At 36.9% G+C, this 18,403-nt stretch overlaps 1 protein-coding gene across 7 annotated transcripts in view; it reads left to right on the top strand.

Annotated features, from left to right (window-relative positions):
- LOC128992329 (TLD domain-containing protein 2-like) overlaps positions 1 to 18,403 on the top strand; it is a 419,200-nt gene that overhangs the window by 251,415 nt on the left and 149,382 nt on the right. Inside the window, exon 1 of one of the 7 annotated variants that reach the window (XM_054415851.1) lies at positions 16,660 to 16,930. The exons of the other annotated variants lie outside the window; for them this stretch is intronic. Within the exon in view, the coding sequence (XP_054271826.1) occupies positions 16,801 to 16,930 (130 nt within the window). The 5' untranslated portion in view covers positions 16,660 to 16,800. Of the gene's footprint in view, positions 1 to 16,659; positions 16,931 to 18,403 lie in introns of those variants that run through there. 7 annotated transcript variants of the gene reach the window in all.

Raw genomic sequence — 18,403 nt, 5'->3', positions numbered from 1 at the left:
ATGACAACAGCTGACACACATTTGACTTGCAACACTTTCTCTGCCATTCAAACTGTGTAGTGGCATTTTTTAGAAGTCAGTAGGTCTTTTTATTTAGTGTTAGGTCTACTAACAACACATTTTAACTTAATATTGACATGCAAGTAACAAGGGTTCAACCGTTCAACACAGAACCTACATTATATCTTCTACACGAGTAACATTTAGCTGAAGTGGCATTGATTTTCTACTTCAAAACTGTATTCAGATATGGAAAACATTTTTTTACACGAACAAACGTAGCCTAACAAGTTTTCAATGCAGACCCTACATTTTTTGTATGATAACTTTCACTTGGAGCAATTCTCTGGCATTCATAACGTGTAATGGGCCCATTCTATGGTGGTAGTGACATCACACGCCTACTGTAAAGTAGAGTGTACTGAGGAACACTTGGCTTAAAATACCTACTTTGTATGGTCGCCATTTCATTGAAAAGTATTAAGTTAACTCTTTCAATGCGGTCGTCATGTTTACTCTTGAAAATTCCACTTATCTCAATGATAAGGAATCAGTCGCCGGCGACTGACCCGCACGCAATGTGTTAAGTATTAAAGCTTGCTAAATAAAGGCATTTTTATTTATTTACCACGCCTACATGAAACAACAAGTCGTAAGTCATGAACTACCTACATGTACATAAGTGTACAACTATGACATCCAACTGACACACACATATGTGATTTATTTTACCACTTTCTCAGGCCTTGAAGGCCGTACCTATAGTACATTCCATTACATTCCAACCTAGATGTACCAACACGTAGTTTAACTAAATTAACTATTAGTCCCGGTGCAAGATTAAACTGTTTGCATTGCCTCGATACATTTTAAGGTCAGCTGGTTCCTGCTCCACCATAAATTACCAGACGGGAGGCCGGAGGGTCAGGTTGCAAAAATGTCAGGAATTTTATCAGCTTTTATCTAAAACCCACTTACCGTTTATGGCATGTAGTCTGTTAAGTGGTTGGAGTTTGCAGTTCCTCAATGTCAACCGGCTACTCACCGTGCGTGAAGGTTTCCGGTACTTCCGGTTTGCAGATTTCATTTCCGGTGATTCTATTTTGAGTTTACAATGGGAATACGTATTCTTATAGTGGAAGTTATTCATTTTCGTACAGTTAACCGAAAAATTGTTATCTTTTCAAACAGTTTTTACCCGTGTTCGTGCTTAAGCCATCGTACATGATTTTCTAACAATAGGTTTAATTTTAGACCCAAAGAACTGTTAAGTGAAAATACAAATGACGTTAAACACACACAAACTATTTGTAAAATCAATGGTAGGCCTATCATTATTGACTCTTGCTAGGGTACTCGGATACTTTGTTCTTATTCGAACCAGTTCGTTATAGGCTATATTTTTACCTTATTTGTTTTGGGATTGTTTCTATCACATAACAGATGACACGGTTAACAATCATTTTTTCTTTTTAGTTTGCTTTGGTTTAGTCACTTGGCGTATTCGACAGAAATCAGTAATAACTTGGCGTACCTATTCGACAGAAATCAGTAATAACTTGGCGTATTCGACAGAAATCAGTAATAACTCGGCGTATTCGACAGAAATCAGTAATAACTCGGCGTATTCGACAGAAATCGGTAATAACTTGGCGTATTCGACAGAAATCAGTAATAACTCGGCGTATTCGACAGAAATCAGTAATAACTCTGCGTATTCGACAGAAATCAGTAATAACTCGGCGTATTCGACAGAAATCAGTAACAACTCGGCGTATTCGACAGAAATCAGTAATAACTCGGCGTATTCGACAGAAATCGGTAATAACTCGGCGTATTCGACAGAAATCGGTAATAACTCGGCGTATTCGACAGAAATCGGTAATAACTCGGCGTATTCGACAGAAATCTGTAATAACTCGGCGTATTCGACAGAAATCAGTAATAACTCGGCGTATTCGACAGAAATCAGTAATAACTCGGCGTATTCGACATAAATCAGTAACAACTCGGGGTATTTCGACAGATATCAGTAATAACTCGGCGTATTCGACAGATATCGGTAATAACTAGGCGTATTCGACAGAAATCGGTAATAACTCGGCGTATTCGACAGAAATCAGTAATAACTCGGCTTACTCGACAGAAATCAGTAATAACTCGGCGTATTCGACAGAAATCAGTAATAACTCGGCGTATTCGACAGAAATCAGTAATAACTCGGCGTATTCGACAGAAATCTGTAATAACTCGGCGTATTCGACAGAAATCAGTAATAACTCGGCGTATTCGACAGAAATCAGTAATAACTCGGCGTATTCGACAGAAATCAGTAATAACTCGGCGTATTCGACATAAATCAGTAATAACTCGGGGTATTTCGACAGATATCAGTAATAACTCGGCGTATTCGACAGATATCGGTAATAACTAGGCGTATTCGACAGGAATCGGTAATAACTCGGCGTATTCGACAGAAATCAGTAATAATTCGGCTTACTCGACAGAAATCAGTAATAACTCGGCGTATTCGACAGAAATCGGTAATAACTTGGCGTATTCGACAGAAATCAGTAATAACTCGGCGTATTCGACAGAAATCAGTAATAACTCTGCGTATTCGACAGAAATCAGTAATAACTCGGCGTATTCGACAGAAATCAGTAACAACTCGGCGTATTCGACCGAAATCAGTAATAACTCGGCGTATTCGACAGAAATCGGTAATAACTCGGCGTATTCGACAGAAATCAGTAATAACTCGGCGTATTCGACAGAAATCTGTAATAACTCGGCGTATTCGACAGAAATCTGTAATAACTCGGCGTATTCGACAGAAATCAGTAATAACTCGGCGTATTCGACAGAAATCAGTAATAACTCGGCGTATTCGACAGAAATCAGTAATAACTCGGCGTATTCGACATAAATCAGTAATAACTCGGGGTATTTCGACAGATATCAGTAATAACTCGGCGTATTCGACAGATATCGGTAATAACTAGGCGTATTCGACAGAAATCGGTAATAACTCGGCGTATTCGACAGAAATCGGTAATAACTCGGCGTATTCGACAGAAATCGGTAATAACTCGGCGTATTCGACAGAAATCTGTAATAACTCGGCGTATTCGACAGAAATCAGTAATAACTCGGCGTATTCGACAGAAATCAGTAATAACTCGGCGTATTCGACATAAATCAGTAACAACTCGGGGTATTTCGACAGATATCAGTAATAACTCGGCGTATTCGACAGATATCGGTAATAACTAGGCGTATTCGACAGAAATCGGTAATAACTCGGCGTATTCGACAGAAATCAGTAATAACTCGGCTTACTCGACAGAAATCAGTAATAACTCGGCGTATTCGACAGAAATCAGTAATAACTCGGCGTATTCGACAGAAATCAGTAATAACTCGGCGTATTCGACAGAAATCTGTAATAACTCGGCGTATTCGACAGAAATCAGTAATAACTCGGCGTATTCGACAGAAATCAGTAATAACTCGGCGTATTCGACAGAAATCAGTAATAACTCGGCGTATTCGACATAAATCAGTAATAACTCGGGGTATTTCGACAGATATCAGTAATAACTCGGCGTATTCGACAGATATCGGTAATAACTAGGCGTATTCGACAGGAATCGGTAATAACTCGGCGTATTCGACAGAAATCAGTAATAATTCGGCTTACTCGACAGAAATCAGTAATAACTCGGCGTATTCGACAGAAATCGGTAATAACTTGGCGTATTCGACAGAAATCAGTAATAACTCGGCGTATTCGACAGAAATCAGTAATAACTCTGCGTATTCGACAGAAATCAGTAATAACTCGGCGTATTCGACAGAAATCAGTAACAACTCGGCGTATTCGACCGAAATCAGTAATAACTCGGCGTATTCGACAGAAATCGGTAATAACTCGGCGTATTCGACAGAAATCAGTAATAACTCGGCGTATTCGACAGATATCGGTAATAACTAGGCGTATTCGACAGAAATCGGTAATAACTCGGCGTATTCGACAGAAATCAGTAATAACTCGGCTTACTCGACAGAAATCAGTAATAACTCGGCGTATTCGACAGAAATCAGTAATAACTCGGCGTATTCGACAAAAATCAGTAATAACTCGGCGTATTCGACAGAAATCAGTAATAACTCGGCGTATTCGACAGAAATCAGTAATAACATGGCGTATTCGACAGAAATCAGTAATTACTAACTTGGCTTATTCGAAAAAAATCTCGAATCAGTACTGGTAATTGGCATGAGCTCTGTCCCTGGTTCTAAAATCTGCTATTGCTCAAATAAAAATAGTAATTTACCTTAAATAGTTAAAGCATACTACATTGTGTTACTCAGTGATGCCCTAATTGAGCTTTATAAATTCAATTTATTATGTTTTGAAAGAATTTCATTGGTACATTATTCATCGTCACGCGTAACTACATGATTCACATCGATTACTGCTTATCTTACTACAAACTTCCTCAATAATTAGGTCATTTGAATGGTCACATAATGGCTGATAACGGGTTGAACTAAATAGCCGAGTGTTCGATAACATCGATAACATTTGCTTTTAAACCGTTCATCAACTTCCATATTGTCATTGTGTTATGTGTCGATAGTCGAGATTTCATAGATAAGCACAGGAAAATTGAAATTCGGTAAATAAAATCAGCATTGTATTATATTTATTTGTCTATGTAACAAGGTAGCTGAGGGTCCACACCTTCCTATAGTTTCTATTCGCCATCATGGTAGTTTTTATGGTCTTGATGTTGGTCGTGTGGCATATAAAATTATAAAGTGCTAAAAAAAGGCATCCACATAAATTTACGATCATTAGGTCAAAAGTTATTTAGGAACAAGGTTTGCACAAATCCTTTTGAAAAACTTTCTAAAATGCAGTTATAAACGCACAATACTAAAAATTGACCTAAATCAAAAATGCATTCCCTGTTATCAACTAAGGGAATGCAGTATTTAAATACCCCCGCCGCAGCAAACCTGCAGACTAAGCGAATTTCCATTTGCCTGATTGGATTTACACTAAAATGTCTACTTAAAAATATAACATTTATTTCCTATTTAAATAGAATTAGTTTAACAAGTACTTAGGTTTGCTGCATCATGGAGGATAAAACAGTTTTTTTTTTATGTTAATAGTTAGTAAGAAATAAAAACATTTTCCAAATTTGATCAAAATGTGTTCATAAACAAGCAAACTACAACAGTTTACTTGTTCTCCATAAGAATAACATGGGAATTTAAAATTTAAATTTTTTTGGATTTTCTCCGTAACCATTAGGCGCATAATAACACTTCAAAATACTAAATTATTTGTTTTTTAAGCTCTACAAAATGGTTTGGAAAGAAGTTGCTAAATTTTATGATTTTGGGTCAAAAATGGGAAAAACCTATTTTTACCTCATAAAACCCCCCGTAAACCACCGTTCCCGTAGTCCGATCATGCTGGTTCGCGAACTCATTCAAGTTTATCCCGCCTTACACCTTCAAACCAAGTTTTATCAAAATCGGACAAAAATTACTCAAGTTATGGTGCGGATGGACACATTTATATATATATATGATACACTCAATCTCCGAATTCGGACAATGTCCGAAATTTCTACCCACTCCGCGACGTGGATAGTGTGAAATACCCACGTCGCGGAGTGAGCATTTTATTCGGACATTGGCCGAAGTGAAATGCCCAGACCGCGTTGTGGGTAAATTGATTTACTCAAATGCCGAAGTCATAACGTTATTCGGCGATTGAGCAAATCTAAAATACCCACAACGCGATGTGAGCAAGAGGGATTGCCCACGTCGGGTTGTGGGTATTTCTAGTTTGTGCAAACGCCGAATTTACGTTTAGACATGTCACCTCCACAATTTGCACTATTTGCGATTAGGATAGACGGACCTGCACCTGCATTGTGTTTTCTTTACTATTGGCTGTATTGTGTGATACGCACGTGATCAAGTTAATATATGTCCAGTGATTACCTCTTGTGAGATATTGTTTTGGTCTGTCGAACGAGCCAATCAAGAAGTCAGAGGTCAATGTGGACGGGCAAATCAGAGGGTAAAAGAGGTCGCCAACCTCTTAAAAAAACAAGGATTTATAAGATGTGGTTGCAAGAAGAACTGTTTGAGTAAATCATGTAAATGTATTAAGTCAAACGTAAAATGCAATTCTAAATGCCATGGCAGCACCTCTTGTGCCAATAAGTAAAAGAAAGATTTAACAAGAACTGTGTGATAATCGGCGTTTTAAGGCTACTATCCTATTTTGGTTAAGCGGAAAAACATAATTTCAATGTATGTGCAATGGACCTTTTTATATTTGTTCCTATTTGGTAATTTTCTGTTTTCTGGTATTTTCTAAAATGATATTTATGCATTAAATAATTATAATCACAAACATAAATTGTATTTATTTTACCTAATGATTGTGGATTTCACGTAGATTTATGGGTATACGGTGGTTTATAAACTACTAGTCGGCGTTTGCGCAAACTAGAAATACCCACAACCCGACGTGGGCAATCACTTTTGCTCACATCACGTTGTGGGTATTTTGAATTTGCTCAATCGCCGAAGAAGGTTTTGACTTTGGCGTTTGAGTAAATCAGTTTACCCACAACGCGGTCTGGGCATTTCGTTTCGGCCAATGTCAGAAATAAAATGCTCACTCCGCGACGTGGGTATTTCACACTATCCACATCGCGGAGTGGGTAGAAATTTCGGACATTGTCCGAATTCGGAGATTGAGTGTAACATATATACTAGCTGACCCGGCGAACTTCGTATCGCCTAAGTTATAGGTTTCCCCTAAGACAGACCGATGGAAAGAAAGTACCGTTACGTTTAATTTTCAAGATGATCTCGTTCGCATCGCTCAATCACGTCCTGGTTGAAGTTCGTTCGCTACGCTCACTCACCTTTGGGTTGGAGCTCGTTCGCTACGCCTACTCACCTTTAGGTTGGAGCTCGTTCGCTGCGCTCACTTGCCTTCAGGTTAGCTCGTTCGCTACGCTAACTCGCCTCCAGGTTGAAGTTCGTTCGCTACGCTCACTCACCTTTTGGTTGCAAATTAGCTGTTGTCATAAATGTAAAAGAAATAATAGTGCTGCACCCTGTTGGTAATCCTTGTAACTTTAATGCTATTGAACATCATAGAACAGAACCAACTTGTTTAATTGAAACAGCTGTTAGGATTCATTAATTCCATTTCTCATAAGGTTAACATGGGAAACTCCAGAGCCACTGGGGCGGAGCCCTTTTAAGAATTTCGAAACGGGAAATAGTTTACGTCCGATTCGCATACCTACAGAATTTACACACCAAATTTCATAACGATCGGTGAAGTCGTTCCGGAGGAGTTTGCAGACAAACACTGTGACACGAGAATTTTATATATTAGATATATATATATATATATCTCTATATATAGATATATATATATACATATATAAAAATTTGAACGAATGGTGTTTTTGGCCTCTGGGGACATCAAAATGGAAAAGTAAATCGGTCCCGGGCCTATGTCTTACCATGAGACCTACGGTAATAGCTACTTCCCTATAGGGAAATTCGCTAATACAGTACTAGGGTACATTGGTATGGGTACGTAGGGTACATTGGTTTTATGGGGTTTGGACGTTTATAAAAATTTGCAAATATGTATTTCATGGAAAAGTGCTACGGAGGCTACTGTATTTCCAAGGAGTTAAAACGCCATTATTGTAGTTTAAATACATAGCCAAAACAACGAGAGACCGGAAGTGAAGGATACACGTCGCACCGGAAGTTGTTAATTTATTTGCAACTCGCGTTGTTTTAATTGCCTCTGAGTCTCGTTTGCCGTTTCATTGTTGAGTGTTCCAATGGGCGGGTTAGCAGAATTACGAATTGGCCGCTCTGTTTTGGGGTTTATAATTCGTCGGTTGCCAACGTGAAATTATAAAATAAACAAGTATGTCTTTTAAAAAAAAAGGTAGGACTAAATTTGTCTATTTCTGTATATAGATAATATGTTTACGGATACTAAAACAAGCTTTAAAAAAATATTGAAAATATAGCCTACGAAAAACAAATAATTTATTGCAATAGAAAGTTTAAATCGTTTCATTACTAATAAACTTTTGGACAAACTAGTAAACTAGATCAAAGTTAAACAAGAAACGTCAATTAGTGTTGAAAGAGATATTTGAATGTTCGGCCGCAGAGATAAAAACAACAAATTATGTAGATACGAATCATATTAAAACATTCTTATAGCCTACTCCAATCTCGTTAGCTTTTGTGAGGCTCTGGCGATAAGAAAATCTCTTATCAGAGCCAAGTAATAAACGGAAACAAAGGGATTTTCGTTCCGGTAAGTTGGTAACAGCCCGGGGCACAGCAGTAATTGGCCTAATAACGCTTCAGTATTGCCAACCCTCTCAAGAGGCTTGTACGTAGATTTCTCTATGGAGTTCCTTTGGAGTAACAACCAAGATGATGTCGATTATAATTTGGTATTTTGTTATTGTTGATACAACTTTGTAAAACATTGATTAGCCGACAGTCTACATTTCCCTAAGTTTTTTTTTGAATGCCATAAACCTACAAATGATGAAGCTATTGCCGTAGATGGCTTGATAAGAACTGGACCAAAACACTGTCCTTTCAAATGGGTTTTTGTGTGTGTGCCGCTGGCACGAGTAGAACTCCGATTTTTATAAAATGTTGAGCGGTATACCTACGTTTATTTGAACGAGTTCGCGAACCAGCATGGTCGGACAATAGGAAAAGTGTTTGTGGGAAAAGAATGGGATTTTCCAATTTCAACCATAACAAAATAAAATTTCGCATTTTCTTTCAAAAATTATGTTGAAAAACAAATAATTTAATATGTAAGCGTTTCGGTGCGCTTAAGGCTACGGAGAAAATTATTCCAAAAACCATTTATTCCAAATTTCACATGTTATTCTTTTTGAGAACATAGCCTAATTAAACTGTTTTAGTTTGCTTTTTTGTGGATATATTTTTATCCAATTTGGCATATGAACTTTCTTGTAGCAGCAAACCTAAGTACTCGTTAAACCTAAATAATTTATTAAATGGTGAATATGTCAGACAATATTTCAAGGATATATTTTAGTGAAAATTTAACCGACTGCGGTTTGCTTCTGCGAGGTATTTCAATTTAAAATAACAGCAAAGCTAAGTCACAATAAGCACAGTTTGGTGCTCATTACAGAGGTCCTCTTGTTGTTCATCACTTGGCTGCTCTTTGGTGCTTCACACACGGACCCTCCCTACTTCACCTGTAAATAGAGTAAGCATTTTAATCTTTAAATACTTTTACACTTAGTTAATTCGTAAAAAACCTTTGACTACAGACCAAAGGTCCCATTTTCGTATCTGAGTTTACAGTTTATGATCACACTCAATGGTTAATCAGTAGGTAGTATTGAGTTTTGGATGCAAGACTATATACCTATCCGTACCAGCTGTAACTAAATTTCCCACCGAAGCAAACCTGCAGACTAAGCGAATTTCCATTTGCCTGAATTGATTTTAAATTAAATCTATTTACCAAACATTACATCAAGATGAAAAAGTACCTATGTCGGTCCCGGGCCCAGGTCTACCACGGTAATCGCTACTTTCCTGTAGGGGAAGTCGCTAAAATAGTTCGTGTTGTGTTGTAGTTAATTTATCCGAATATTTGGCGATTTGGGTAGTTATCGATACGTTTAGTTTGAATAAAGGGATATTCGTCAGTACCTCAGTTCCTTTTGTCGGCTCAATTCATCTTCTACAATTTTCATACAAAAATTAGGCACGAATTTTTGTTGGAATAATACTGTATATCTTCTGCTCTTAATATTTAAGTCAATAGATACATTGGTTATACAATCTCCAAGAATTACATTAAGATAAAGGTTTAGAGAGTATGTACAATGCCGGAACACCATGGATACTTGTTGAATTAATCAGATGAAAGCTTTGTTGCTGGCTAATATAATTTGGTTCATTATATAGAGCCACTTATTACCCAATGAGAAAAGAGTGCTAAAAAATTGACTTTGCTCAGGATTGAACAGGCAACCATGTGATCACAAGGCGAGGAGTATATACACTTTATCAAAAACATGGTAGTGCAATTGTTTCAAATAAAATTATATGTATTTTAACCACCTTCATCCTCAAAACGAAACCCCTCCTTATGCAAACTCAAATCGAGCTGCGTCACTTAAAACACCACAAACAAACTGGCAATGGACGGTAACGAACCAGCGACGTCAATAACGCCAGCCTCGTGTAGCGAATCCATTGTATTCCGCTGTATTGTATTGTTGTATTGCAATGTATTTCTCTCCACGTGCATGCAGCTCGTGTCTGTTGCACTGTATTGGTTGTTTTCAATTCGAATCCTTCTCTTAGGTTTTGTTAATGGTACATTGTAAAAGTGATTTGATTTAGTTAAAATGTACCATGGGTTTTGAATATAAATTAAATATGCTATGTAGATCAGGACTAGTGTAGGTTACATAGAAAACAGTCCATAGAAAACAGTATTATTCGTATATAGTCTACAAACAGTAAAGCATGGTGAATTGCAGTAGTCTTTTTAAAAACAAAACAAAATATGCTTGAGATTTCATAACAGAATAGGAAGTATTTTGTCCTCTTGTAATATTAAAAGTCTAAGGACTAAGATAGAAATTGGATATCGCAACTATTAAAAAATAGTTTAATTCTACGACTTCAACAGAATAGGAAGTATTTTGTCCTCTTGTAATATTAAAAGTCTAAGGACTAAGATAGAAATTGGATATCGCAACTATTAAAAAATAGTTTAATTGTATGACTTCAAGGCACAATACAAATGAGCACACATCGAGAGAAATGTTACCAACTCAAATTGAACATAAACTGGCTTCAGATTGTACAAAAAGTCAACCAGTCTACTTGTACCACCGATGTATTTTCTAGCCTAATTTAGACTATACATCGATGACTTGTAATATTAAAAGTGATTGTAGTAAGATAAAATTGTCGAATTGTGAAAATGAAGTACCAACCTCATTGCGAGATGAAATGTTCGTCCTGTCTGACAATGTTTGACACATTTCCCATAGGACAACCCCAGGCGATGAGCAATGTAGAGTTGTCTAGTATAAAAGGCACGTGCTGTATTTATTGACCATCCCTCCAATAAGTTTGATATCACGCGCGCTACCGATTAACATCAGTTAAATCACGAATAACCTAATCTGGACGGTAGTGTATGTTTGGGTTTAAATCGTAGTGGAATGGAATGCCTTTGGCTTTTTTCACTTAAAATTGTTCATTAATTTTCCTTTCGAGATTCTAAATAAATATTGGTTGTGTCTACGTCAGTGGCAATTGTTGACGTTTTGTTAAAGAGCGGTTCCAAACAATAATCTTCTTACAATCTAGTGTGGACCTGTTCAATAGAAACGCTAGAAAGCATAATTTATTGATATCATTGGCCCCCTCTACAAGGCCACTGCGAGAGAAAAGTGGCAACGCCGCAGACCCGGCCTACCAAAACAGCTGTTGCACTCATTCATTATGGGGCTTCTGCCTGTTTATGTTTACACTTTATTACTGTTTTTACTGTTGTTGCCATGGCAACAGACCGGCCGGTGCGGCGTTGCCACACACCAACGCCGCGGCTTTGTAATAGAGTAGGTTATGGTAAATAATAAGTACTAGCAGAGTACCCGTCCTTCGTACGGGGTTAGCGTATATAAAACGCGTATATTTTTTGTGGTACTGTATATAAAATGCTTATTGCAGTTACACTGGTGCTTTGCGTTTGCAATGGGAGAGGACACGGTTTAAGAAAATTTGGTTCTCTCAATTTACGGTACTATAGTATAGTCCATCTACCATAGCAATATTCGACCACTGCCTCTAAACAATAAAAAAGTGAAATTCTCATTCTTCACAGCTTTTTGTTGCAATTTGGTTCAAATTAGATGTTGTCATTGCAAAAAAATATATAATAGTGCTGCACCCTGTTGGTAAACTTTATAACTTTTTAATGTTATTTAATATCAAACTTGTGTGGTTGAAACAGCTGACAAAATTATTTTATTCCTTTTAAATGTGAATACTCATAAGGTTAACATGGGAAACTCTAGAGCCACTGGGACAGAGCCCGAAAGGATTTTTGATATAATAATGCGTCTAGGCCTATATGTTAATCGTCAACGTGAGCTATCGTCACACCAATTTTAGCCCAATCAGACCAGTATTTTTCGCGTTTACTTTAACAGTCTCAAATCCATACATACAAAAATTATGTACATCCAAACTTTCTCACTTATAATATCAGTAGGATATCGTACTTCTGTTTAGTTATCATGCGGATTATAAATTCTATAAATAATGACCGCATCTTTTTACAATGTGAGCTCGTTTCTTGCAACATAAAATGATGCACTCACACTGACTATCGGCGACTTGTTTGTTTTATGTATTTCCATGCTGACCTAGAGGTTATCAGCGCCGGCGCTGAGTCAACAGCTGATACTGATGTCACATCAGCTGTCAGCATTTCTCTGCCGACAGCCGTCGCATTTCCTCGACATACCAACCACTGAACCCGTCTATGTCTGGACGAGTGGACGTCAGAGTGGACATTTTTATGCGAAGTGGAAGAAACAATCAGTACAGTAGCCTAACCGCGGAAAGAATGTTAAAATTGTCTCCAGCCGGAATCGAATCTATGATAATTCTATAAGTAGTATGTTTCAGACAATAGTAAAACTTATTTATTTATTTTTTTACCAACCCAACAACTAACATTCAAATCAATCAGGAAAGGGTACAAAATAAAGTCAATTACATCATAAACGTAGAAAGGTGTTGTTTCCATAGACACTAACAGCTGATATGTGATATTATCCCATCACACAGCTGATATAATAGATCAATCAGCTGACTGGTATGACGTCATTGCAATCAAACGTCGCCATACGTCAGTTAAAAATTCACTGATGAGATTATTGCCATTCAAATGGTGACAAAAGACTAAAGCTTCTTTGGCAGCTTCACTGAGTCGATTTGCAAGTTTTTTTCAATTCCTGTTGAATACTTTAAAGATTTTTTGAGTATATTAAATGCATTTAACTCCACAAACTTTTGGTTTTGGACGTAATTTTATCACTTTTGGTTGCCGCAGTGGCAATATTACATTTTCGACCGTTGATCAACTAAACCCATTTCTTCTTGAATAACTGTTTAACCGTCTCAGTATGAAATTAAAATGGATACATTTAAAATGTCGTAATATCATTTAAAGTTTTAAAGTTTCAAATTTTAGTTTATGTTATTTAAGTTGTAAATTAATTAAATTTCGGCAGAAAACTCATCCTAAGCTAAACTCTAGATCCAACACCACAAAAAACCATAGGAATAGTATCAAAGTCAAAATCTTTAATTTGTGTTTCTAGTGAAGTTAGGATTAGTAGATAGGATCATTTTTGGCGTCAGCGACCAAAAATACGTATTTTTAACAAAATCCAAACCCATAAATATAAATAAAACTAGCTGTAACCCGCGGGCTTTGCCCCGTTTAACTTCTTAATTTTCAAGATGGCTCAATCACGTCCTGGTTGAAATTTGTTCGCTACGCTCACTCACCTTTAGGTTGGAGCTCGTTCGCTACGCTCACTCACCTTTTGGTTGCAAATTAGCTGTTGTCATAAATGTAAAAGAAATAATAGTGCTGCACCCTGTTGGTAATTTTTGTAACTTTAATGCTATTGAACATCACAGAACAGAACCAACTTGTTTAATTGAAACAGCTGTTAAGATTCAATAATTTCATTTCTCATAAGGTTAACATGGGAAACTCCAGAGCCACTGGGGCGGAGCCCGAAAGGATTTTTGAAATAAGAATATGCCTATATGTTAATCGGGAATGTGAGCTATCATCATGCCAAATTTCAGCCCAATCCGACCAGTATTTTTCGCGTTCACTTGTCACAAACATACATCCATACATCCATACATCCATACATCCATCCATCCAAACTTTCTCATTTATAATATTAGTAGGATTATTAGTCTCCATGCGTACACTAACAGGTGTTAGTCAACGTAATCAGAGTTTTCATTACAATTTGCATAAGTAAACCAGAAAATCTCACCAGGGCTGTTAAACTAAAGCTTGTGGTTGTTCATGTTTATGACGTATTAAATTACTACCCCGTTCAACATCATAACAATATCTTCCGGAAGCTATGCTACTGCGTTATCTGACATTCTATAAATACATCTTATCAGCTGTTTTATTCCCAACTTATCAGTTACCAGTAACGCCTTTTCCAAGTTAACTTTATTAGTATTTTGCCTCAGCTGTATGAATACAACGGGGTTTACATTAGAATTGCTGTACTAAACCGTAGACAAATAGAATTTAAAACCCCCGACGGCAGTGCTGCGGTTATAAGTTCTGGCGTCCACAGCTTGGAGGGCCGTGTAGTCACCGTTTACTCTCTACTTAACTTCACGGCACTCCTAGCAGTGGACGCCAGAGCTTATGCTAATCGCAGCACTGCTGTCGGGGTTTTTAATTCTAAATGTCTATGACTAAACTAACGTGTTCTAGTTCTAAATTTGTTCACTGTTTTCCCATTTTAATCCAAGGTAGGTCTACTAACGATTTCTTGGATAGGTCAATACATGTACGATAATCCTGATCGTATGAAAAGCAAAATATCATTTACGCCACACTACATTATTTTGACGAACTTCCCACGCAAGGATTTAGTCCAGAAAACAGCTGTTTGCCGCCAGCTTATTCAAATGGGGTTTCATTGCGTGCTACTGTTTTGCAATGAGTTTTACCGGACACCAATCAGCTGATTATACTGTATTTAGGTATAGCAATGAATGGTTATAAACAAAAACATAACCTCTCTTAGAGGTTAGAGGTATGACTAGTGATTTTTAGTCCTTTAGTTGGTGGAAATATATAAGGATTTGTACAGATTTATTAGTATGGCGTAAACTATCGTACGTAACTCGTCCAAAATGTGTTTACCGGACTCGTATGGTAATCCCGTACTCGACTTCGTCTCGAACGGGAACGACCACACTCGTCCGGTAAACACTTATTTTCAGGACTAGTAACGTAATATACTATTACCTACGACCGTTTTTTAAAGTAGCAGTTTCAGTACAGTTCTTTTTTACTTCATCTATGATTTTACTCATAACAACACGGGTAACTGACCAATGAGGTTCAAGGATTGAGAGAGGAGAAGCAAAATTGTGATGATTCGAAATTCAACTAATCAGCTGTTCACGCCAATTTAATTGTTGATTGGTGCAATTAGTGAATTAGTGTTGTGATTCCTTGCTTCACTGTCAGTGGCAATGAGAGGTTATAAACAAAAACATAACCTCTCTTTCAAGTTATGAGTAGTGATTTTTAGTAATTAAAACACCGTCGTAGGTAAAGTAGAGTACGCAACTCGCGTAAATAGTGTTAACGACACTCGTAGAAGTTACACTCGCCAAGGCTCGTACCTTAAATTTTCTACTCGTGTCGTTAACACTATCTTTACGCAATCGTTGCGTAAACTACCGTACTATAAAACACGTCTCGTTTTTTATCTTAATATTTCTCAATCATACCCATTGGTGGCCACAGTGTGTAAAAGTGTGTAGGCTCTATCTGTATTTTACAAGAGGCTCCCTACATTATGAACGACGCGTTGGCTATCTTGAGATTTGATGGATAATGTTTGTGTAGGTTACTGATAGTTGAGTCTGTGTTGTAAGTTGATTTTTAGTCCCTTTCTAGGTCATTGCATACTACAATGATGTTAAGGAAAGTAAATAACAGAAACCTCTTCACTTAAAACATATATTTACGCTTGTTGCACACAAACATACAAAAAAGATGGTAAGTGGTGATCGATTTCGATTGGACACTCCAATCATCATCAGACCCAATAGGCGAATGACAAGAATCTTGATTTAATGATATTACGTTGAACAAGATAGATAGATTTGAATTGATTTCACACCAATAATCTACGGTACATTGCCACTTAATTGTTTGTAAACAAGTATAATAAGAAATAAACTATTTTATTATACTTCCCATATATTCTACTATGCAATCGAGTTTTACATACATAACAAAAAATAATGCAATTATACATAAGTCAGTCACTAGAAATTATAATTAAAAAAGGATACTCTTATTGAATCCAATTTGCTCTTCGTAAATTACAGCAATAGCATATCAGCATAGCGTTTACTTTGGTGACAGTATCGTTATGTTATCTTGAGTTATTTCCAACATAGTGATTAGGATATAGGCCTAATCTTAATGATAATGTAACTAGGGTCATTCAATCAGATATCTGCAAGTGTTTACTGTATACATTGATTGAAACAAATCAACAAAGCTTTTACAAACAATAACATACGCTATGCGACCCGTTCTACGAACATATTGTTATATGGAACGCGACTAGTGTTTGTTTTGTAGAACAGTGAGTTGGCAGTACTGCGCCAGCTGATCATGACAGCTGTGGATAGCAAACTAACCTCCAAAGTAAACAGTGCATAGTGGATTCATGTTCGACTATGTTCAGTTTCACATCGCAGGGACAATTAGTGTTTGTATAACAGTGAGTTGGCAGTACTGCGCCAGCTGACAACGACATCTGTGGATAGCGAACTGTCAGAAACATAACCTCCAAAGTAATCAGTGCGTTGTGTTCGGCGATGTTCAGTTTTGACTACAAACTCCCTCTGAGGATGGAATCGGACGAGTATTATGACGCTTCTCCTCATGTCCAAATCTACGAGACGGAACTGAATGATTTCGTGGTGTTCTACTTGGCAAACGGCAAAGGTACGTAATTGCGCCATCGTAGGCCTATTTGTTTACTATAAGCCGGCGTCTTGGCAAAATACAAGTGTGAAACTTAATGAGGTTCTTAATTACTTTTTAAGTTTTATTTTTTTCTCAAGAAAATTTGAAACACCTTACACATCCTGGGTGTGAGGGGTTTTCTCACTGTTTATTGTTTCGTCGTTGATTATTCACTAAACAATTACCATTTTCTCTTAATTCTCTTTCACTTCATATAACAACAACCTTTGCACACAGCATGAACATAATTTATGCTAATAGGGATTAATATAATGTATTCTAATTCCCCCAAAAAGTTGCCTAACACAGTTGTAGTGTTGATGTCAAAGAATAGTTTTAAAAACGTTTTTAGAACGTTATGACGTGTGGATCCAAAACAATAACCTTAAATTAGGTAAGGCCTGATTTTTATAGGACCCATTCGTACTGCCTACCCTAGTTCAGGTGAGCAATTTATATCCGCTATTGTTTATTTGATCATTACTAAATTTAATTTTCGAGTTGACATACAATTTTGAACTTGAAATCAGTTTTACCTTATGAAAGCCAAGTTGCGTGCTAAAAGTGCATAGGGTGAAATCGATTTAGCTTTATTTTACTAGATTTAATCTTAGCTCTTGTGAGGAAACTGTTAAACACGTTCAGTGCGACGGTATCCACATGGATATCAGGAGTTCATCACTAAGTGGCGACGGTATCCTAATGGATACTTGGAACGGTCCAAACTTATATTTTCCTGTGGCCCAGTCGTTCGTTATTTCGAACTAATTCTTTGTAGCCACTTGTGTTGACACTGTTGAATGAACACGGCGACCTTGGTTTCAATTTTGTCGCTATGTATTTCTATCATCAAAATGTTACTTTTTGTTAAATCAACAATTTCAGTTTTCGTGTGAGTAGGCTATTTAAATTATAGGAATGTGATAAATAATGTTTGTTTGTTTCAAAGGTTCATTTTTTTGGTGAAAGCCTTTTTATCATCTGGTCTTCCACATAGTTTGGTTACTACCGACCAAATTTGTACTTCTTTGACATTGACGCTACCTGACATTGAATTAGAAACGATTTTACAAAAGTTATACTTGTTTAACCACCCTCAATGTTACTGTAGGTTTTATCTAAACTAATCATGTTGTTATCACCATGTTATTCGTAAAAGTCGTAACTTAAGCAAATTCACGAGAAAAACCACACTTACAATATTTATGAGGTCATGCATATTATTTTAGCGTGTCTTAAACATTGTGTTAAACCTTGGATTTTACAATGAGTTTAGTTCACAAAGGAAGAAAATCAGTTGAAGCCCTACAAAGTAAACTATCAAACTACAGTACCCGTATTCAATTGTGTGTTAGGTATACAGTAGGCTACCTACACATAGCCTTTTTATAATTTGTGGTTTGTGTCATTTAGCTCGAATGTGAGTGATAGGTGGATAGGTCAAGGTCACCG

Source organism: Macrosteles quadrilineatus, unplaced genomic scaffold (assembly GCF_028750875.1).
Source record: "Macrosteles quadrilineatus isolate MER2022 unplaced genomic scaffold, UCM_ALF_1.0 Scaffold_4__1_contigs__length_99947679, whole genome shotgun sequence".
NCBI lineage: Eukaryota > Metazoa > Arthropoda > Insecta > Hemiptera > Cicadellidae > Macrosteles > Macrosteles quadrilineatus.
This window is presented reverse-complemented; position numbering and strand designations above follow the sequence as displayed.